Raw genomic sequence first — 23854 nt, 5'->3', positions numbered from 1 at the left:
TATTATTATTATTATTATATATTATTATTATTATTATTATTATTATTATTATTATTAATTGTATTATTATTATTATTATTATTATTATTATTATTATTATTATTATTATTATTATATTATTATTATTATTATTATCATTATTATTATTATTTTATTATTATTATTAATATTATTATTATTACTATTATTATTATTATTATTATTATTATTATTATTATATCATCATCATCATCATCATCATCATTATTATTATTATTATTATTATTATTATCATTATTATTATTATTATTATTATTATTATTATTATTATTATTATTATTATCATTATAACCAACTAATTTTATTATCATTATCATTATTATTGTTATCAGTATAATTATTATTATTATTATTGGTATCATCATCATCATCATCATTATTATTATTATTATTATTATTATTATTATTATTATTATTATTATTATTACAATTATTATAATTATTAATATTACTATTATTATTATTATTATTATTATTATTATTATTATTATTATTATTATTATTATTATTATTGTTATTATTATCATCATCATTATTATTATTATTATTATTATTATTATTATTATTATTATTATTATTATTATTGTTATTAGTATTGTTATTATTCTTATATTGTTTTTTTTTTATTATAATTATATTATCATTATTATTATTATTGTTATTACTGTTTTTATTGTATTATTATTATTATCATTATTATTATTATTATTATTATTATTATTATTATTATTATTATTATTATTATCATTATTTTATCATTATTATTATTATCATTTTTATTACTATGATTATTGTAAATATTTTTCTGAATGCTATTTATCGTTATTTTTTACAACTTTCTGTGATAATGTTACTTTGTAAATCTCTTTGTTGTATAGATTTTAATTTATTATTGTTGTATGGCGGAAAATAATACCATACTCGTACCATACTTGTCATGACAATTAATGACTCTGTTTTGTTTTACAATTATATTCACACAATTACAAATTGTGTTTTTCAATCACAAAATAATTTTTATACAATTTTAAATTGTTACTCATGCATTTTTATCGAATCAAACATGATTTTGTTATACAACATTTCTGATTACTATTTTCTGAAGAAAATATACATTGCCTTATATTTACCTGTTTTTTTCTTTTCCTTTTTTTTTTCTTTTCTTTCTTTGTTTTTAAAGTCTCACTAAATGAGTGATGTTAATGCTTGTTAATATAACAATTATTCAATTGGATTAAAGGTAGATGTGGATATTCCCCAGCTACAAACTCGATGTACGAGGGACGTCCAAAAAGAAACCGGAAAATGAACAGAATTTTTTAACTCAACAACTTTTTTTCTGTCTATAAACACAGAATCGTAGGAAATTAAATATTCTTCAGCATCAACAATTCACGAAGTATTAAATGCATTTTTTTAAAGATAGCAACTCCAATTACAGAATGGTCAAAGCTGAAGGCCATTATTATATTCGCTTTTTTTGTTTACAAAAGAGAGAAAACCGGCTATAATTCATCATGTTATATTTGAGAATGTAATGGTTAAGATTTATCAGACGCGTTCTTGGTTTATGCACGAACAGTCAAAAACGTCAAAAAATGATCAAAATGCTTATCGTGTCGACGAGATCGTCAGATGTGAAAGGAGAATATGTAAAGGTGAGAAAGATTGCTTTGAAGCTTGGAATTTTTAAAAAGCACTTGGTACTCATGGAATTGTCCATAACATATTGATATCAGAGAGTCTGTAGGGTTTCAAAATGTTAACAGAAAACAGACTTCAAATAGTAGAAGTTTCCCAAAACCTTCTGGATCGATATCAATAAGACGGCATCGCCAGGACACATCTCATTGTGGGACCCCTGATGGGGTCATTCAAGCTAAATACCGGCGATGAGACTTAGATCCACATGAGCACTCCTGAGACAAAGCGCGACTCAATGATTTAGAAAAAATTAAAGCGCCGAACGCAAAATTTAAAGTATTGGCAAATGTCTTTTGGGAAATAGACAGTGTGATCGTAGCTTTCTAAAACTTATAACCTGACATTGATCAAAACAATACGTCAAAAGACAAGTCTTTAGCCATAAAATAAAACAAATCGTGAGTTGTTTTCAATAGTTCAACCAATTGGATCACTTGTTTCCTTGATCATCACTAACGACAACTCACTAGGCGCTGCACAAACCTAAGTGGTCCCAGTGTCCGGCTGTGAGTTCGTGATGGCTACGGTGTGATCCTCTTAGATATTTTGCCGAAAGGACAATTTGTTAATGACATTCGATACTGTCAAACGCTTGTCTTCCAAGAAAGTTTGTGCGTCAGAAAAGGTCTGGGCTTTTTTTTAGCCGTGACGTTGTACTTCAGAACGGTAATCCGACTCATCACATGGCAAAACTGACCAAGAAACGACTTCAGCATTAAGGATGGGATTTTATTACCAATCCATCCCACAATCCAGATCTGACATTGAATTACTTCCATCTGTTTGAGCACTTTCAGTGCCATTCAGGGGAAATGAGGTTCGAGGAGGGTCTTGTTGAAAGAGTTCAAGATTTGTTTTGAAACTTGACGCACAACAATTCTTTTGAATAGGTATCTATTTGCTGTAATCATGCTGGCAAAATGAATGCATTGATTTGCATGGGAACTTCATGAAAAGTAGCTGAAGACTTTCGTTTGGTGAGTTTCAAGTGGATTGATTCAAAACTTTTTCGAGTTATGACAAAATTCCGGTCTCTTTACGAACGTTCTTCGTACAACAGTGTCAGAAACTAGTTTTACATGAAGAGAATAACATACTAGAGTCTATACTAATAATTTTAACACATTCGACTGGTGCAGGACCTTATAATCAATAAATAGGACTGAAAATGAATGGTAATTGTCACAAATATAACTCGGTTAACAGCATTGTCAGAGAGTATTTTTACGCGATGATAATAACATTCTTAGAATGAAACAAGTAGTTTTTCGAATTTTCGACTGTGTCAGCATAATTTACATGTATCTATACATACATGTCATTAACTTTAAACTGTTATAAAACCGTGATTTATAACCAGTCAAATTCAAGCATTAGTCGCGTGAAATGTTAAATTTAGAGAAATTTATTTGAATTGATTACGTGCCAACCATAAAACGAAATAAACATACATGGAAGAAATACACCCTTATCATAAATGTGTAGATTTAACATATTCCATATATTGTAAGATACCAATCAGGCATTCAGGCTAAAAGACTTGTATTATTCTCTTTATGTTTTATGTAGTGGACATTATACTGGGTTTTTTTCTAGTTGTTCTCTTTTTCCTGAAATGTTCGGCTTCAGACTTGACGGTGTCCAGGCAGGGGATCAAGATATTTTGACTTTTATTAAGAAGCACTTCAGTATTTATGCTTTTTTTTTCTTCTTTCTTTCAATACACGACAACAGTAATACACAGTCCATAGGTTTCAGGTCTGATCCATAATTTTAAATACAAAGATGTTATTCTTTGATGCCACTTTCAAAGTGATTCCCTTTTATATCAACATAAGAGTTCCAACATCATTTGAATATTTGGAAGTAGAGATACGTGCCCTCTTTTGGGATGTCCATCAACATATTCTGAACTTCTTGACCACCACAAAATCATATTCAGTGTTATTGGGTTGTTTAGATAAATGAAAGCAGGGGAAGAATACACAGATTTCTCCGTGAATAAGACGTATACCGAAAACTATTCAATAAAATTCAATTGTTAAGATTCAGTAAATAACTAAGTACAGAGAGGAACATTTTCAGACTGAAACCGTCGTCAGAAGAGAACAGAAGAAGAGAAGTAAATGCCAACACGTTAATATTATAAAATAATATGTGTAAGAAATTGTAGGTGTAAAGGCGTCGCATCTTTGATTGTAAACTTTAGATTGATTAAATAATATTATGAATAAATAATATTTTACTCCTTGTTTATTAATATCAGATATCGATTGTTTAAAATAGTTTATTCTTGTTGGCTGGAGAGAAAACTGTCCTTGCTTTTTATTATTTTATTGAAGTTGATACAGAAATAAATATGTGAATAATTTCCATCATGAGCGATATTGTTAAAAGATCAGATTGTCTGTATATACCATTTTACAGGTGGTACAGATTTAGTTGCAAATTGAATGCCCTGTCACTTTTTATACATAAAGCAGTATATGAGGTGAAGTCTCATAATGCGATGAGCCTGTTATCAAATTAAATTGAATTAAAGTGATGATTTTTTGCCATCTATGTGTATGAAAATGTATGTGTGTGAGTATGAGAGTGTTATATATATATATATATATATATATATATATATATATATATATATATATATATATATATATATATATATATATAAATCACTATTATTATTAGCATCATCATCATCATCATCATCATCATCATCATCATCATCATCATATTATTATTATTATTATTATTATTATTATTATTATTATTATTATTATTATTATTATTATTATTATCATTATTATTATTATTATTATTATTATTATTATTATTATTATTATTATTATTATTATTATTATTATTATTATTAAATGAAACACGACAGACGAATATGACGTTAAGGTGGCAGCGTGGCTCAGCGGTTCGGTCTTTGCTTAGTACCCGAAATGTACCGAGTTCGATCACCCATCGCTGCCCTGTGTGGTCTTGGGCAAGTCACCTCGCCCTCGCTCAAATTGCGGCGCTGCACTGCGGCTGCCGCCTGGATTATTCCAGTCTTCCCTTGGAATAGACCATAGAGACAAATTTCCCATGTAGGATAAATAGTAATAGTAAATAATGAATTTATATAGCGCCTAAACATCCACGTTAATCGTGTTCTGCGGCGCTTTACATAATAAAAATAAAAATGTTTAAAAACAACAAATTTAAAAAATCACGACACTACATGATACATAATAAGCATGCATACAAAAAACAAAATCAAAGCAACATTTTTTTATAAAAAATAAGCCTCGCGGAACAACTCAGTCTTCAGACATTTCCTGAAAGATGATAAATTTTCAAAGGACTTTGTCCGAGGACTAAGTGCGTTCCATAGGCGTGGATCTATGAATGAAAAGGCTTTTTCACCGAAAGTGGATTTTGAGGTGGTAACTTTTAGAAGTTGGGACTGAGATGATCTTAAATTTCGATGAATAAAGGGAATTTTGTTTATTTTATTTTATTTAAACAAAAATATTGACGGGACAGACAGAGAAAAAGTATGCTCCATTGTAAGGAAGCACGAATTAAAATAGAACAATAGATATTACATAAATCCTATATAGTAATTTTAAGCACAATCAAGAAACTCACTCCTGTAAACAGGTAAGGCTTCGTACGAAACACTGAAAACATAATAAATACCCCACGCCGAGACTAAAATGATATCGAGACAAGAAACTCATATCATGGACTACTTGTGCCGATATGTGGTCTAGTGGTATGACACTCGCTTTCGGATCGGAAAGTCCTGGGTTCGAGCCTCGCTCGGCGCATAGTTGAGTCCTTGGAGAAGGCTCTTTATTCACATTCTCTCACCGTACTCAGGTGTAAAATGAGTACCTGGTCGTTAACAGCGTTGTCTCTGTCCGAAAAACAAATAGTAATATTGAAGAACAGGCGTCATGTCCCGTCCTACATGTTAAATGTTGCTGTTGGCCAGGGACCCCTTGTTAAGCGCTTTGAGTATGTTTAGTGGATATTGCTCTATATAAAAGCTCTTTTTTTTACTTGCATATGTGGCTTTTAATGGCAATTCGGTAATCATAGCATTTGAGTATACACAGTCAAAAACTAAAGGTGCCTAAATGAGCCAATAAGATGGAGAGAAAGATAAAGTGAGTAAATGTGACTCATATATATGGGAACAACACAAAACATTTTCAACCAGTCATATAAATCGTAAAAATAGATAAAACTGTGTGTAAACTTCAAAGTTTCCAACAACAAACTAAAGATAAAAAACTGCAAAAATCTGAGCCAAATTTCAGGAATTAATTGTATTCAAAATAATGAGAGGAACCGCTAACTGATATTGATCCAAGTACTCCCACGGCATTGTCATACTCGCTTACCGGAAGGTTGACACATAACCCACGTGCAAAAATTGATGGCGTCGGTTTCCGGTGTGATTAACGAAAACAATTAGATTTTCCTATAAAATCATGACGGATGTCTAATCAATCACATAATATACGCTTACCATCTTCATGCAAAATTTGGTCAAATGGTTTCGGAGACTTAGTGTAATTAAAAATCAAATTTGCCAAATATATAATGATATATATAAATATATATATATATATATATATATATATATATATATATATATATATATATCGATATATCAATATATATACATACACACACACACACACACATATAATATATATATATATATATATATATATATATATATATTTTATATATATATATATATTAGCCACTCCCACGCCTCGTTCTGAAAAAAGTCCGCGAAATTAAAGGGGAGGCAAGAGAAAATCAGCTGATCGTTAAAATAGTAACAGAAACGTGGAGGTGCTCGGCAATGAATGCAAGAAAGACATTTAAAACGCCGTAAAAATGTTTAAAAATCACTTAATGTTATAATTACCATCCATAACAACCTGTCAAATTCACATATGTAAGATGTCAAGCCAAAATTAATAATAAAATAATAAAGAACACGATTGACCGGTGGTCCGTTGACTACACATGCATACGAGTACCAGAAATATTTTGTAAACAATGTAACACAATATAATGTGTAAGTTTCAAAGCAAATGCAACCACAAATAACATCAAAGAACAATGTGGGACTACTGTTTTAATTTCATAAAACCAAACGTATATTTTCTGCCCCCGATATTGAACGTGTAGTTAGTATGTATCGTACAAACAACATTCGTTTAGACAGGTAGTCGGGATTCTAGCGCCAGTTTTATTTGGGCAACCATGATTGGGATTTCACTCAATGCACTTATCATTAATTATTATTATTATTATTATTATTATTATTATTATTATTATTATTATTATTATTATTATTTATTATTATTAATTATTATTATTATTATTATTATTATTATAATATAATAAAATAATAATAATAATAATAATAATAATAATATAATAATAATAATAATAATAATAATAATAATAAGCAGTTGAAAGGATATAGTCTTTGGTGTATAAGTGCATATGTACAATATTTCTTATAATAAATGCTTCAAAACAAAACAAAACTAAAAAAAATAAATAAAGAATAAATGAATAAAAATATCTATTTGGGCATTTACTTACATTAATAGTCTTGAAAATCACAATCACAATCCATGAAAATTAAATATCCCAAAATCCGAAGAAGACATGAATTTAATCCAAAATCCAACACAGGAATGTATTTTAATAGGAGACAGATATCCTATTAAAACCATAGCATTACTTGCAAACAACAATACCCCACTCTGCGTTTAACGGGCTTGTGGCCGTCACATTGTAAATTGTGGCCGCATTAGGGTAATCGGTGTCCTAAAGACTGACATACTGACATACAATCAATGAGAACTATAAAGAATCCATTCTAGAATTCAACTACAAACTGAAAAGCATGATAAATATCACTCTCTCAAATAATTTCCTCTGCTCAGGTTCACTCACACTCTCCTTTATTGCAAAACATTGATAAGTGAGATAAAGTTTGTATTTCAATTATAAACTTAATCACATAACCTAAATGATGGAGAATAAAAACAGCTAATTATAAAAAAAATTCACAGATCAAGTTATCTATTTGAACTCCGCATATTTAGCTTAATTACTCATTGACCATATATTTTTTTAAACGGCATTGTTTCATTTAAACAAGACCATGACGCTTATGCCTGGACCGGGTATTCAGAAATTCTGCTTTTGTGTTTCCATCTTTTTCGAATCGAATAATACCTATCTTATCACCGTTTATTTTTGCAAAGTTTCTGCATTTTATTAAATAAGACCATAACGCTTATGTCTGGACCGGGCATTCGCAAATTCTGCTTTTGTGTTCCACTTTTCGAATCGAATTAATATCTAGTCTATCCGTTTATTTGCAAAGTTTCTGCATTTTATTAATAAGACCATAACGCTTATGTCTGGACCGGGCATTCGCAAATTCTGCTTTTGTGTTCCACTTTTCGAATCGAATTAATCTCTATTTTATCCGTTTATTTGCAAAGTTTCTAGATTTTATAAATAAGACCATAACGCTTATGTCTGGACCGGTTGTTCGCAAATTCTGCCTTTGTGTTCCACTGTTCGATTAGAATTAATCTGTTTTTTTTCCGTTTATTTGCAAAGTTTCTGCACTTTATAAATAAGACCATAGCGCTTATGTCTGGACCGGGCATTCGCAAATTCTGCTTTTGTGTTCCACTTTTCGAATCGAATTAATCTCTATTTTATCCGTTTATTTGCAAAGTTTCTAGATTTTATAAAATAAGACCATAACGCTTATGTCTGGACCGGTTGTTCGCAAATTCTGCCTTTGTGTTCCACTGTTCGATTAGAATTAATCTCTATTTTTTCCGTTTATTTGCAAAGTTTCTGCACTTTATAAATAAGACCATAGCGCTTATGTCTGGACCGGGCATTCGCAAATTCTGCTTTTGTGTTCCACTTTTCGAATCGAATTAATATCTAGTCTATCCGTTTATTTGCAAAGTTTCTGCATTTTATAATAAGACCATAACGCTTATGTCTGGACCGGGCATTCGCAAATTCTGCTTTTGTGTTCCACTTTTCGAATCGAATTAATCTCTATTTTATCCGTTTATTTGCAAAGTTTCTAGATTTTATAAATAAGACCATAACGCTTATGTCTGGACCGGTTGTTCGCAAATTCTGCCTTTGTGTTCCACTGTTCGATTAGAATTAATCTGTTTTTTTCCGTTTATTTGCAAAGTTTCTGCACTTTATAAATAAGACCATAGCGCTTATGTCTGGACCGGGCATTCGCAAATTCTGCTTTTGTGTTCCACTTTTCGAATCGAATTAATCTCTATTTTATCCGTTTATTTGCAAAGTTTCTAGATTTTATAAATAAGACCATAACGCTTATGTCTGGACCGGTTGTTCGCAAATTCTGCCTTTGTGTTCCACTGTTCGATTAGAATTAATCTGTTTTTTTCCGTTTATTTGCAAAGTTTCTGCACTTTATAAATAAGACCATAGCGCTTATGTCTGGACCGGGCATTCGCAAATTCTGCTTTTGTGTTCCACTTTTCGAATCGAATTAATCTCTATTTTATCCGTCTATTTGCAAAGATTTTGCACTTTATAAATAAGACCATAACGCTTATGTCTGGACCGGGCATTCGCAAATTCTGCTTTGTGGTTCCACTTTTCGAATCGAATTAATCTCTGTTTTATCCGTCTATTTGCAAAGATTCTGTACTTTATAAATAGGACTATGACGCTTATGTCTGGACTGGGTATTCGCAAATTTTCCTTTTGTGTTCCACTTTTCGAATCGAAATAACATCTAGTCTATCCGTTTATTTGCAAAGTTTCTGCACTTTATAAATAAGACCATAACGCTTATGTCTGGACCAGGCATTCGCAGATTCTGCTTTTGTGTTCCACTTCTCGAATCGAATGAATCTCTATCTTATCCGTTTATATGCAAAGTTTCTGCACTTTATAAATAAGACCATAGCGCTTATGTCTGGACCGGGCATTCGCAAATTCTGCTTTTGTGTTCCACTTTTCGAATCGAATGAATCTCTATCTTATCCATTTATTTGCAAAGTTTCTGCACTTTATAAATAAGACCATAGCGCTTATGTCTGGACCGGGCATTCGCAAATTCTGCTTTTGTGTTCCACTTTTCGAATCGAATGAATCTCTATCTTATCCGTTTATTTGCAAAGTTTCTGCACTTTATAAATAAGACCATAACGCTTATGTCTGGACCGGGCATTCGCAAATTCTGCTTTTGTGTTCCACTTTTCGAATCGAATGAATCTCTATCTTTTCCGTTTATTTTCAAAGTTTCTAGATTTTATAAATAAGACCATAACACTTATGTCTGGACCGGGCATTCGCAAATTCTGCTTTTGTGTTCCACTTTTGGAATCGAATTAATCTCTATTTTATCCGTTTATTTGCAAAGATTCTGCACTTTATAAATAAGACCATGACGCTTATGTCTGGACCGGGTATTCGCAAATTCTCCTTTTGTGTTCCACTTTTCGAATCGAATTAATATCTAGTCTATCGGTTTATTTGCAAAGTTTCTGCATTTTATAAATAATAATAATTGTTCAAAATTTTACCTTACACCCGATATTACAAGTACAAGTGAGCCAGGTGAAGAAGATTGTCAAACAGTGTGACAGATGAAATAGGAAGAGAGAGAGAGGGAGAGAGAGAGAGAGAGAGAGAGAGAGAGAGAGAGAGAGAGAGAGAGAGAGAGAGAGGGGGGGTAAGAGAGAGAGATATTCGTTTTTTGTTCAAAATCTCTCTCTCTCTCTCTCTCTCTCTCTCTCTCTCTCTCTCTCTCTCTCTCTCTCTCTCCTCTCTCTCTCTCTATCTCTCATTGCACAAGGTTGTGCTATTTACTACTATTTATCAAGAACAGCCAAGCTGGCAACCCAGTCTCTGTATAAACTAAGCAAGATGGCAACAGGGACCTCGCTCCTTATCCAACGCCGAAGCTTTAGTTTGAGTCAAACGGTTTTGTTAAAAAAAACCATCCAAAATAAGTTCGTGTCGTAAGTGATGGAAGTTGAAGTCGGCTTATTATAAAATCGTTTTTATGGTCTGTTTGGATTACCCTTTTAAATAGAAAACGTGAATATAACATAAACTTGAAGAATAGGCAAGCTAAATGAAATTTAAATTGACTGATTAAATGAATACGTGAGGCAGAGTTGCGAACGACTCATGGGTTCCGACAATCCGATCCCAGTGTCAGTCATGTTCACCGTACTGTGTTACTGTCTACACACTACACGGCATTGTTAGTGACTGGTCATGCCTGTTTTGTTTATATGTTTCTTTTAATATGGGTCAATTTACAAAGAATAATAATAGAAATGTTCAAAACAAAAACTAGATTCACTATTACGTGCCTGTAATGAAGTGCTTTCCACAAACCGTGAGCGAGAATGATGGTGGAGGTAATGGCAACCATGTGGGTTTGTTATTGTTTCCTACCTCCGTCAACCCGCGCATCCAGTTGCGCACCCACGCTGATTCTAACCAATATGGGCAGTGTGGCTCAGCGGTATGGTCTTTGCTTCGAAAGGTACCGAGTTCGAATACCCGCTGCGCTGTGTGGCCTTGAGCAAGTAACCTCGCCCTAGCTCAGTTTGGGGCATTGCACTGTGGGTGACGCTTTGGGTTATTCCAGTCTCCCCAAATTTCTCTGTTGGATAAGCAAAAGTATTTGACGCATAGGTTTTACGCGAATTTCTCAAAAACTAGTAAATCAAATAGAGTTCACTCCACTTAATCGCACATCGGTTAATCGCACACTCCGCTTATACGCTACACATTCCCAAAAAAAAGGAATTTTTTCTTTATAATCGCTCCTCAGAATCGCACACCTTTTCCGCTTAATTGCTACATCTTGATTTATGAAAAACATCTAAAAAATACAATTTAAAAAGGTAATGAAAATGCGTTTCACATTGAACCAGTTCGGCACATTAATATCGTATCACGGGTGAAAAAAAGCTTTCCCGTCAATACAATTCCACTGTCCATCTGACCCCGACTAGGTCAGACGCGCAATGCTTGTTAACTGACATCAAAGGATTACCTGGCAAGACGGGCTTATTGACTCAGAACTTGATGTCTGCATCACAAGGTGTGAAACGTGATCGCAGTCCACCGATTGCCGTGTTTGTTTACATTGTCTGACCACCTGATTGCAATTCTCTACCTGTGCATTGTTTTTTCCTCTACTGGGCCGTGAACAATAAGAAAGGATTATTATAGGGAGGACTCGCGTCTCACGTTTTGATTGATCTATACGGTCCGTGCCCACATTGATACACTCAAAAGGCAACTGAACTGGCATAAACTTAAGACAAGTCTTTCTCCCCATTAGAATGGAATAAACGTGAACACCATTACAATCAACAAAAGATTGTCTGTAAACGTGGTGGTCGACGTAAACAACATGTTATTGAAACAACAGTCCCGCGACGTCCAGTGAACTGTCATCGTTCAACTCGACCACCACAGACGTTAACAAAAATATTGACAAATGACGCAAGACCAAGTCATGGAAATCATAGCATTTGTATTGGCCATATTAACGCACAGTCATCGAGAAACAAGACATTCGATATAATCGATGTCATAGATCAACACGATATCGATATTCTATATATAACTGAATCATGGTTGCGTCAGTTCGGTGATGAACCTATAATGAAAGAAATGACACCTCCAGGCTACAAGATGGAATCGTTCCCAAGAAATGGACGATCAGGAGGGGGGATCGCCATCATATACAAACACGCTCTTTCGTCTAAAATACAAAACAGGCCAATTTCGTTCAAAAGTTTTGAGTGTGTCCAAACCACATTGACCTACCCTCAAATTTCATTTTTAATCACTTGTATCTACAGACCACCCCCAAGCAAAAAGAACAAACTGAGACAGAATGATTTTGCTGACGAATTTTCTGATTTTGTATCAAAAGACACATCAAATAAGCGAAAAATTTTCATCGGCGATTTTAATATTCAGTTTGATGTTGATAAGAATAGTCTCGTTAAAATTATAAAAAATATGCTGAATGAACATGGCCTGACTCAGTTAGTGACTTCTCCAACTCAAAAATTGGGGCACATCTTGGACTGGTTCATCACTGATACACCCTCGCTTGTTGAATCAATTAAAAATATCAAAAAAGAAATTTCAGACCACAATCTGATTCTGGCAACTCTCAAATGCATCAAAGAGAAAGCAAAGAAAGTCAAGATAGTGTCTAGGGATACTAAAAGAGTAGACATTAGTTCCTTCAAAAACAATCTGTCAGAGGAACTAGGAAGAAAAGATATACCATCAGCACAGAAAACGGACGAGGTACTGCGCAACGTCATCGACAGGCATGCGCCAAAGACAACTAGAATAATAAATTCCATGAAACCGTCTCCGTGGTTTAACCAGAGTGAAAAAATTGCCAAAAGGGAAAAAAGGAATGCAGAGGCATCGTGGAGAAAATCGGGCCTTGAGATTGACCGGCTGATATATATAGCAAAAAAGCATAAGTATAAAACCACCTGCAAAAGAGCAAAAAGAAACTATTATAACACGAAACTATCATCAGTGAGGGACACTAAGGAATTTTTCTCTGTTTCAAAGGAACTTTTAGGGGAAGAAAAGGGCGTGTGTCTACCCACTAATATCCCGGTAGAAAAGCAGCCGGATGTATTTTCAGATTTCTTTTCGGGAAAAATATCGAAAATTCGGAACAAGTTGGACCTCGTGCAAAATGAAGATACAAATTTCCATCCTATTTCGGGTTCACAGGGATTCTCTTGTTTTAAAGAATCAACTGAAGAAGAGATTTCTAAAATAATTTGTTCATCTTCCTCGAAGTCATGTGATTTAGATCCTTTACCAACTAATATTTTGAAATTATGTCTTCCTGAATTGATACCTTGCATAACTTATATTATAAATCAGTCACTTATTTCAGGACAAGTCCCAGATATCTATAAACATGCAATTGTAAAGCCTCTCATAAAAAAGCAAAATCTCGATGTAAATGACCTTAGTAACTACCGTCCCGTCTCAAATCTGCCATTTCTTTCTAAAATCCTTGAAAAAGTTGTACTCAGACGTCTTTCACAACATCTTCATGAAAACAATCTATGGGAAAAATTTCAGTCAGCTTATCGTTCTTACCACAGCACAGTAACTGCTCTGTGCTGTGTTGCGAGTGATTTGCTTGATGTTTTAGATAAAGGTTCTGTTTCTCTTCTGACATTGTTAGACCTTTCGGCGGCGTTTGATACTATTGATCACGGTATTCTCATTAAACGACTTAATATAACTTTTGGCTTGTCTGGGACTGTCTTGCAGAGGTTTGAATCTTATTTAGATGGCAGAAAGCAACATGTTATGATTTTAGATAAACTTTCTCGTCAACATACATTGTCTTTTGGTGTTCCTCAAGGCTGTTTTGGGTCCAATTCTTTTTGCTTTGTATACTTCTCCATTATCTAATGTCATCACTGGTCAAAGGCTGCGCTATCATCTCTATGCAGATGATACGCAACTTTATGCTACTGATAAAACTAAAAATCTCGAAAATATCGTAAAACGTGTGGAAGAATGTGTGACGGATGTGAAAGAGTGGATGGATGCAAACAAGTTGAAAATGAATGAGTCAAAAACAGAAGTGGTGATTGTGGGAAATAGAGGGCAGTTGAAGGTGAATGATGGTCTTGAGGTGTTGACTGGGGGTAAAAAGATCAAAGTTTCAAAGACTGTGAAAAATTTGGGTGTCTATTTTGATTCAGAAATGAGAATGTCAGGTCACATTTCTGCTCTCTGTAAATCTTTATACTTTCAATTGAAAAAAATCAGTTCGATCCGTCAGTATATTGCAATTGGAACATGTAAAACATTGGTTGTTTCCCTCATTTTTTCGAAACTAGATTATTGTAACTCCCTGCTTGTCAACTTGCCTCAGGCTTCTATTAAACAATTACAACTATTGCAAAACAGTGCAGCAAGATTAGTTTTTGGCAAGAAAAAATTTGATCATGCAACCCCTTTGTTAGCCTCTCTCCATTGGTTGCCCACTGAAAAGCGCACATATTACAAAGCACCGTGTCTTGTTTATAAGTGTTTGACTGGTATAGCACCGGCATATCTCACAGATCACGTGGTCATGTGTAAATTTGAAAATTACACTTTAAGATCGTGTAATGACCAAACGAAAATTTCGGAAAAAAGATCAAGAACAAACTTTGGAGATAGATCGTTTGCTTGTTTCGGCCCCAAGATTTGGAATGAACTACCACGTGATCTGAGGGAGTGCAAGTCTTTACCTACTTTTAAAAAGAATCTCAAGACACATTTTTACTGTATTTTTTTTTCTTGACTCTATGAATCCTTGATTTGGCTATGAATTATTATTATTTTATTTTTTTCACATAAAATTGATATTTATATTGTAAAGTGCCCAGAGCTTGTGTTTTACACGAGAATGAGCGCTATATAAATGTGTATTATTATTATTATTAATGCTGGCTCTCGAGATGGAAAGGTCGAGAGAATGTCGTGCTTGAAAACGAACGTGACGGAAAACAATAAGCTGATGTCTCTTCTGCCAGCAAATGGAGTGTTGAAGTTTTGAAACATCTTCAGCAGTATGACTCTAATGACATTTACAATGCAGAAGAGACGAGGCTTTACTACAATCAACGCTTCATGATTACCATTCTTACAAACAATAATGTCACACTTTGTTGTCGATGAAACATGAATAAAAAGAGAAATTTTAAAAGAAAAAAGCCCCCAAACAACCTCCCCCCCCCTAAAAAAAAAACCCCGAATATACAAACCAGTTGATAACAGCTCTAACAAACTGTGTAACTTTCTTTTCTGTCTTCTTTTAAAATGGCTAAAACAAAAAAAAATCTAATAATTTTCGACGACAAGACATCATAAGAAGGCATAACGATGGAAAAAGATACAGGAAATTAGCTTCAGAATTAAATTTGCTTGTAAGTATAGTTGGTGCCGTTGTTAGAAAGTGGAAAAATTGTGATGCTACTTAAAATATTCAAGGGAGAGGTCGGCCTAATAAATTAAAGATTGCCTATGCTCTATGCATTGCCTATACTGTAATGAAAGAACAATGCCATTCATTTTTGACTAGTTCAGACATTCAGAACGATTTACAGAATGCAGATAACGAAGTCAGTGAAATGCAATCAAGAGATCATTAAATTGTATTGCCCTGAGCTCTAGATCACCAATAAAGACACCATTGCTGAAACGTAAACAAGTGCAAAATTGGTTGAAATTTGTAAATATATATCTTTGTGAATTTGATGAGTTCTGAAAGAAAATAATTTCGACAAATGAACCAAAAATGGGGCTTTTCGGAAGAAACATGCACATCCGTGTATGGAGGGGATAAGGCAAAGAAAACAATCAAAACAGTCAAAAATGATCCCCAGCTTGTAATTCTGAGTTGGAAATGTGATGATGTTGGGTTGTTTTTCTGCAAATAGAGTTGGGGAAATGGAGAGTATTGACGGAAAATGGGAGCTGTAAAGTATACAAAAATGTTTTCCACGTATCTCTCTAAAAAAAAGTGCCACAGTGGCAGTGATTTTGTGTTCCAGCAAGACAATGATCCAAAGCACAAAGCAAACATAACAATGAAGTGGTTTGAATATAATAGGATTATAGTCTTGGAGTGGCCTGCCAAGTCACCTGATCTAAATCTTATTGAGAATCTGTGGAAACCCTAAAAGTGCATACAAAAAATCCCAAGAATATCAAAGAATTGAAGCAAGTTCGCGAAGAGGAATAGTTGAAACTACCAGTTCAGTATGTGCTTGTAAAAAAAACTCATGGAGAGCTGTTGAATTGAAACCGTTTGGAGGCAATGAGACAGAACGAACAGAGGATATGCAACTTAATTTTACTAAAAGGTGTCGAATACTTTTGCATATGGTAGAGTTGATTTTTTGTTAATACAAGTTTGTAAAAGAAATGTCTCTCAATTTCCTTTATAAAATTAGGTAGACAATGTATATTAACATATTGCGTAGCTACGTTTTTCTACTTTTGGCTTTCTTAATATGAGAAATGCGAGAAAAACCTGTGTCAAAGCTTTTGCTACACACTCATAAACAATATAAAACGATTTAAGGGAAGCAATAGGTTGCCATCTTTTTCAATAATAAAAGGCGTCATCGCCATAGTAACGCTCCAAGACGCGCAAAGTCACCTCAGATTGGTTAACCACAGCATACTGAGTTTTACAGACATGGAGAAATAGCTCACTTACTTAATTACCTATCCAAACCAACGACAAATTGAGCTCTAGCCCTTCGATCTAGTGTCATGGCGTAGTATAGAAGTCTTTTGTAATTGTTCCAGGTGACTATACAATGGCACTCGTCAATGCTAGTGCCCACACAACCATTGCAACAGTGCAGTCCTTAACTGAAAACATTCAAATCCTGACAGACCCACCATACTCTCCCATTTGTCTAGGTAATACTCCATCTGAATGGGAATTGATAAGATACAAAAGGCCTATGGGACCATTAATGCAAACAAACTTGAGCTTATATATCATCGAGCAAAATCCTCTAAACGTGCTCACTGCGCTTTACAATGGGTCCCAAGCCAACAACACGGCACTAATAGATCACCGCTTTAAAGTTCGGTGGGGGTGCACGAGGCATATCAGGGGCAAAGGAGTAATTCTGGTTGACCGTCACAAGACTATCCCGGATTTCCAGCCGATAGGCAGACTGCTTGACAGGCCCGCCCTGATATGTCACGGATTGGAGATCCAATCCGGTGCCTGAACGGCTTCGGCCATCCCCCAGTGTGCAGACGAACAATCATAAATACAAAGGAATGAGGTCGAGAAATTACAAACATAGCAAATTGTGTCAAATTTTTGTTGTGTAAAGACATGAAGACGAGACGCACCATGAATGTGTTAGGGCAACTACACGAGAGGTAACAGACGACCATCGCAAACTGGGAACCCCCTTGATTGCCACAGCCCACGAAGTATATATATATATATATATATATATATATATATATATATATATATATATATATATATATATATATATATAGAGAGAGAGAGAGAGAGAGAGAGAGAGAGAGAGAGAGAGAGAGAGAGAGAGAGTTGTTAGGGCAACTACACGAGAGGTAACAGACGACCATATATATATATATATATATATATATATATATATATATATATATATATATATATATATATAATATATATATTAATATATATATCATTTTCTGATGTCATTCTCTCTCTCTCTCTATATATATATATATATATATATATATAGAGAGAGAGAGAGAGAGAGAGAGAGAGAGAGAGAGAGAGAGAGAGAGAGAGAGAGATAGAGAGAGAGAGAGAATGACATCAGAAAATGACGTATATGCTTCAGTAGTGTCATCCACGGTTTTAGTTTTACGTTACCCATAATTTTAAATCTTATTTAGGCTTTTTTCATACCAGGTCAAATAATTTCTTTCAATTTATTCTTTTCTAATAGCATGTCCACTGAAGTAGAGAATAATGGATTGTCCGATTTCAGGCAATTGCTTGAAGATTTACAGGCCTGTATACCCATTGAACGATACCCAAGAAGAAGCGAGACAAAGAAGAATTGGTTCAGTTCAAATAGGGAACAATTGTAGATTCCAACTATCAGTTTACTTAGTTTGAGATCATCTAGAAGTCTCATCCAAACTCCAACACAGGATTCCACTAAGAGGGATACACTCAAATGTTTACGTGTTTACAAAATACGTTAAAAACAAAGAAACTATTACTATCAGAACATAACCGAGAGACGATTTACAAGGAAAAAATACACCTCCCAAAACTAATACCATACATTTGACTATATCCTCTCAGCCAAGGGCCAGGACAAAACCAAGTAATCCCATACCAAGACAAAGTAGATATAAGGGGATAGAAGTTAGAAGACACAGCAAGACCACATCTAAGCTTTAAGTTCATAGATCTGACACAAATAAACAAGAAAAAGAGACAAATCGGAATAAATATGTACTGAAAGAGCTTTGAGACAACCAAGACACAAGCACTTGATCCAGCAAAGGGGGATGAACTCGATTGTTGCAAGCATACCCCCCCCCCCCCCCCCCCCCCCCGACGTACAATTAAGGAATGTAAAAAAAAAACAAGTATCGTACATATGTAATTAACTAACTCAAATTAACTGATGACGAAGCTCTGAGTTTGAAGGGGGACAACTGATTGATTTATTGATGAAACATCAAAAACAATATTGAAATAAAATGTGTGAGATGAAACATGATATTGGAGACATCATTCATACAGTGAAATTAATAATATGATAAAAATATACAACAGTCTTAACGTAAATTGTTCTCTCAAGAGAAGTAATGTCACTGATAAAACATATTCAATCATTTCATCTTAAAGATGTCAAAAGTTCTTAAATCAAAAGACGTTCGATGCTGTTCTGAATATTTTGAATCTGGTTGCGGAGCTGTGAGCCATCCTTCTGTATCACAGAGCAAGCAACAACAGCACGAGACACACCACAAGCTCTTCCTAATGCTGTGGATCAAAATAAAAGGAATAGGGAGGTAATAGAGCATTAGATAGTGAATTTGAAAAGGTAAAATAAAAAGGGATCATATTGCAATAAACATCATTACAACCTGGCATTCATAGTGATTTCCATAATTATACAGTGCAGCCCCTGGACCGGAAAATCATGTCATAATTCCGGGGGTTCCAATATGGCGGAAAAGGGGATATAGTGAGAACCAAAATGTGTATTTCTCCTGTTTACAGAGGGTATACCAGACACGCTTTCACTCTTCACTCTCCAATGTGTATTGTCATTGTTCTGATAGCAAACAGTGTTCACACACAAAAAAACCCGTGTTCTAACACGTTTTAACAAAACAAGTAAAGCAAAAGCCAATATAATACCGCACAAGAACACAGATGCACACGTCTCATTTTGATTTAAATTAAAATCCAAGCAATACTGCTGATGAGTTTTGAATACCGAAATTTCTAAGAGCACCAAAATTTACAAGCCCTTAAAATTAGTAGATCCACATTTTGCGAAAGAATCAAGATATCAAGAATCTGTATCAACTGCTGACTATTGTTATAATGATGTCGCTAAACAGGGGTATAACTAAAATGAATGTCGCTATTTTGGGGGTTAAATTACTAATAGCAGGCATTCCTACCCTCACTTTCAAATTTCAGGAAAACACTGCACAATAGTAATTAACAGTCAAACATCTGATATCAAGAGCATAATATGGTTACAATGATGCCTGAGGTAATAATAAGCAATTACTAAAGGGGGTATCCTCACTCACTCACTGTTTAAAAATACAAAATTCATTGGACAATTCCTCAAGATAACAACACCACTGGTGAGAATAACTGACCACAAAGAAGGATGAAACTTTTCACCAACCATTATGATAGAGAATAGCTTACCAATTTCCAAATTATATGGTTTGTTGGTGCTGCTGATGTGATGGTGGTTGTAGTAGCGGTTGTGGGAATGATGGTGTGGTGGTGGTAGAGATGATGATGTAGTGGTAATGGTTGTAGTAGTAGTAGCAGTGAAGATGATATGATGGTGGTTGTTTACTTAGTAGTGATGATGATGTGGTGGTGGTAGTAGTAGTAGTAGTAGAAGTAGTAGTAGTAGTAAATATGATGATATGGTGGTGGTTGTTGTAGTAGTGGTGATAGAGATGATAATGTGGTGGTGGTTGTTGTAGTAGTGGTGGTATAGATAATGATGTAGTAGTTTTAGTGATTGGGATCATAATGATGTGGTGGTGGTGGTTGTAGTAGTGGTGATAGGGACGATGATGATGATGTTGATGTCACAGTAGTTCATGATTGCATAGACTAGTAGTGGTGGTATAGATAATGATGTAGTAGTTTTAGTGATTGGGATCATAATGATGTGGTGGTGGTGGTTGCAGTAGTGGTGATAGGGATAATGATGATGAAGATGTTGATGTCACAGTAGTTCATGATTGCATAGACTTCTGATTCTAGGTATAATATAATGTATATATGTATAATATATATAACATAATGGTTGACTTTTATCATATCCAAGACAAAAAGCAAACTTTCATATTTTCCGGGACAGCCATTTTAAAAAAATGTCCGGGACAGTAGGCATACATGTACTAATAACATATAGAAAAAAAATTGAGACCAGTGTTTAACTCAGAGGTTGCACTGTACATGTGCAGCATTCTTACCCCATCGCTCTCACTAAACAGAATTTTCCACTTTTGACATACCGAGTCACCATCGATTGAGTAAGTGCAAGAGGAATATGGAAAGAAATATGAAAATGATATTCAAGACGTACCTAATGAGATGGAACTAATTCAAATAATTTTTTTTAATTTCTTGGGTTTGTTTAAAAAAGTTCCAGAATTACAATTAAATTATCCAAGAAAAAGGAAGACAAAAGGGAATTAGTTCAAATAGGGAACAGATGCAGATTCCAAGAACACATTATCAGTGTACTTAGTTTGATTGCCAAATGAGCCGATTTCTTTATCTCATAAGACTAAAAATCTCACCTTGCTTAGACTTGACAAAAATGTAGGGAACATTCTATAGATGGAAAATAAAAAATAAAAATAGGGATTAAAAATAAAAGGAAGTGCGTCATTATAATTATATTGAAAAATGATCACAAGTATTCCCCAAATCCATACATAGTCTCAGAATAAGATTGTGACTTTATTTTTCAGAAATGAAATGGTAATTTTTTTTTTTTTAAAGATGCATTTCCGAGACAAACTTTTTGATTTTAAATTCATTTTTAAAAATAACAAATAAAAAAATAAAAAAACATCCTTGTATGTATTTTCTCCAAGGATACTAAATAGAACATACAAGCTGAACATTTTTTGAAAGAATAGGTTGGGCCATCAGCGTTATGTATCTTCGAAAAGCAATACCCATGAAAGATTCACATTAAGAAAAAAAGGAAAAATTTTCAGATGAAATTAAAATATGAAGAAAACAGTTTAAAACACAACTTAACATAATTTGAAAAAGTAATAAAAATGAATTGAGATATATATTAATTAATAAATTCTTATCAGTGGTATTCTGAAAATTGATAATTTTGCCAATTTTAATAAAATCTCATTCCCCACCACTCTTAACATGATATTACAACTTCATACTTAATGCATAAACCACCATCAAATGTATTTCTAGTTCATTATAAACCAATGAAAGAAGTACAAATGGCAAGATACGTACAATATCATTAGATGTTACCTGGGCATTAAATAGGAGAATATATAAAAACAAAAATAAATCAATCTGAGCTCATAATGCATGAAAACCTGTCCATACACTCCAACAAGTAATATTGCTGAAAAGGGAATTAAGGCAAGAAATAATACTAGAAAAACAGAGTATGTATTTTCTTCTTCACCGCGTATCAAATTTTGGCACGCTCAGATTCTAGCACATATTTTGCCTCCTCATGAGAGCATGCTAGAATCCAATGAGTAATGTATAAAGAAAAGTTTTTGGGTCTCATATTTGTATAAACAGTACAAACCTTGTCTTCACAGAGCAATGGAAGATGGAGAAGGATCTCAATAGGTTCCGCATCAGCTGTGAGTACAATAAACTCAGCAATGCCACGATTTAAAGCTTTAGTAGCTGTGTATGAGAGTGTGTGTGTGTGTGGGGGGGGGGGGGGAGAGAAAAAAAAGAAGAAAGAAATGAAATGAATAATTTTTAAAAGGTATAGTTACTAAATGTCCACAAATTAAAAAAATACAAAAATAGCATGAATTATTATGAAATTTCTTTCTAAGTATACATATCTGCCATTTTTTAAAAAGAGCTAAACTGGGACACCGATATCAGTCATGAAAATAGCAATTTGTCAAAAATGAAGAAAATGTCTCAGTCCATTGATCAGACACAAGCAAAATGAAAATAATAACAGAAACTGTCACTGTTTTGTTTTATGTAATATATTACAAGTACTAGGTCTACATCCCTTCTTATCACTGGACATAAATTAACTTTTTGTAAACATTCAATGAATTGTCCTTTCTACAGAACAATTTTAAAGGCCTACAATATTATTCAAATTGCTTGCTGCATCAAGAGATTATGATAAACTGTTAACCAAAGCAAAAGGCCAGAAAGTGTTGTGTTTTTTCTCTCTCTTAACATTAAGAAAAAGGAATAAGGGAAAGAATGGGAAAGAGACAGAGAGAGAAATAAAAAGCCAATAAACAGCTAAAACAGAAAAAAGTCTAAGACCTATTTTCATTTGTCCCAAACTTTCCCCTTCAACCATCAACTCATCAAAGAACACCACTGGTCTTCTGTGTCAAATGTGACATCTGGCACCGCTCCCTCTGGCTTGACATAAAAACTGGACGGTCACCAAATTTCACTTCACTGAACTGAGCACAGGTGTCAAATGACATAAGATGGTGATCTTGTGGTTTTGAGGAAAATACATGACAGAGCAAAATCAGCAGAAGAATTCTGAGAAATTCCCAAAATCCCATGGAAATGGAAGATAATCATTCCTGCCATATGCACAATAATGTCATGACCCAAAACAGCAGTATGTTTGGACTAATATATAATATAATCTGGATTTAGATTTTATTTCTGTTCCTTGTTTTAATTTGAAATTCAAAAACGAAGAGCAAGGGTCATTTCCATACATATAACAGTCCAATGTTTTGTTTTAAAAATATTCTTCCGGATTGCCAAATTTTGCGGCGGCAGATCGTTCAGCCACGTCGGACCTTCCATCTGGAACTCTCTTTCTAAAAGAATAAGAGAAGCGGAGTCCTTATCAATATTTAAATCAATGTTAAATCGCATCTTAATTAGTGCATCTTTGTAATTTGACCCCAACATGAATGTTAATTTAGTTTATGTTATTCTATCATTATTATATATAATTTCTGTATTTGTCATAGCATGTGGATGTATTATAAC

At 33.8% G+C, this 23854-nt stretch overlaps 1 protein-coding gene across 1 annotated transcript in view; it reads right to left on the bottom strand.

Moving 5' to 3' along the window:
- Positions 1-19065: 19065 nt before the first annotated feature.
- LOC144972823 (NHP2-like protein 1) overlaps positions 19066-23854 on the bottom strand; it is a 13517-nt gene continuing 8728 nt past the window's right edge. Inside the window, exons 3-5 of the mRNA XM_078914501.1 lie at positions 22440-22543; positions 21439-21472; positions 19066-19411 (exon numbers count right to left, since the gene is read on the bottom strand). Coding sequence (XP_078770627.1) covers positions 19287-19411; positions 21439-21472; positions 22440-22543 — 263 coding nt within the window. The 3' untranslated portion in view covers positions 19066-19286. The remainder of the gene's footprint in view (positions 19412-21438; positions 21473-22439; positions 22544-23854) is intronic.

This window comes from Berghia stephanieae, chromosome 5 (genome assembly GCF_034508935.2).
Source record: "Berghia stephanieae isolate SIO BIC M18660-M18661 chromosome 5, UCSD_Bste_1.3, whole genome shotgun sequence".
NCBI classification, from domain to species: Eukaryota; Metazoa; Mollusca; class Gastropoda; order Nudibranchia; family Aeolidiidae; genus Berghia; species Berghia stephanieae.
Note: the sequence above shows the minus strand (reverse complement) of the source record. Positions and strands in the feature narration are given on the sequence as shown.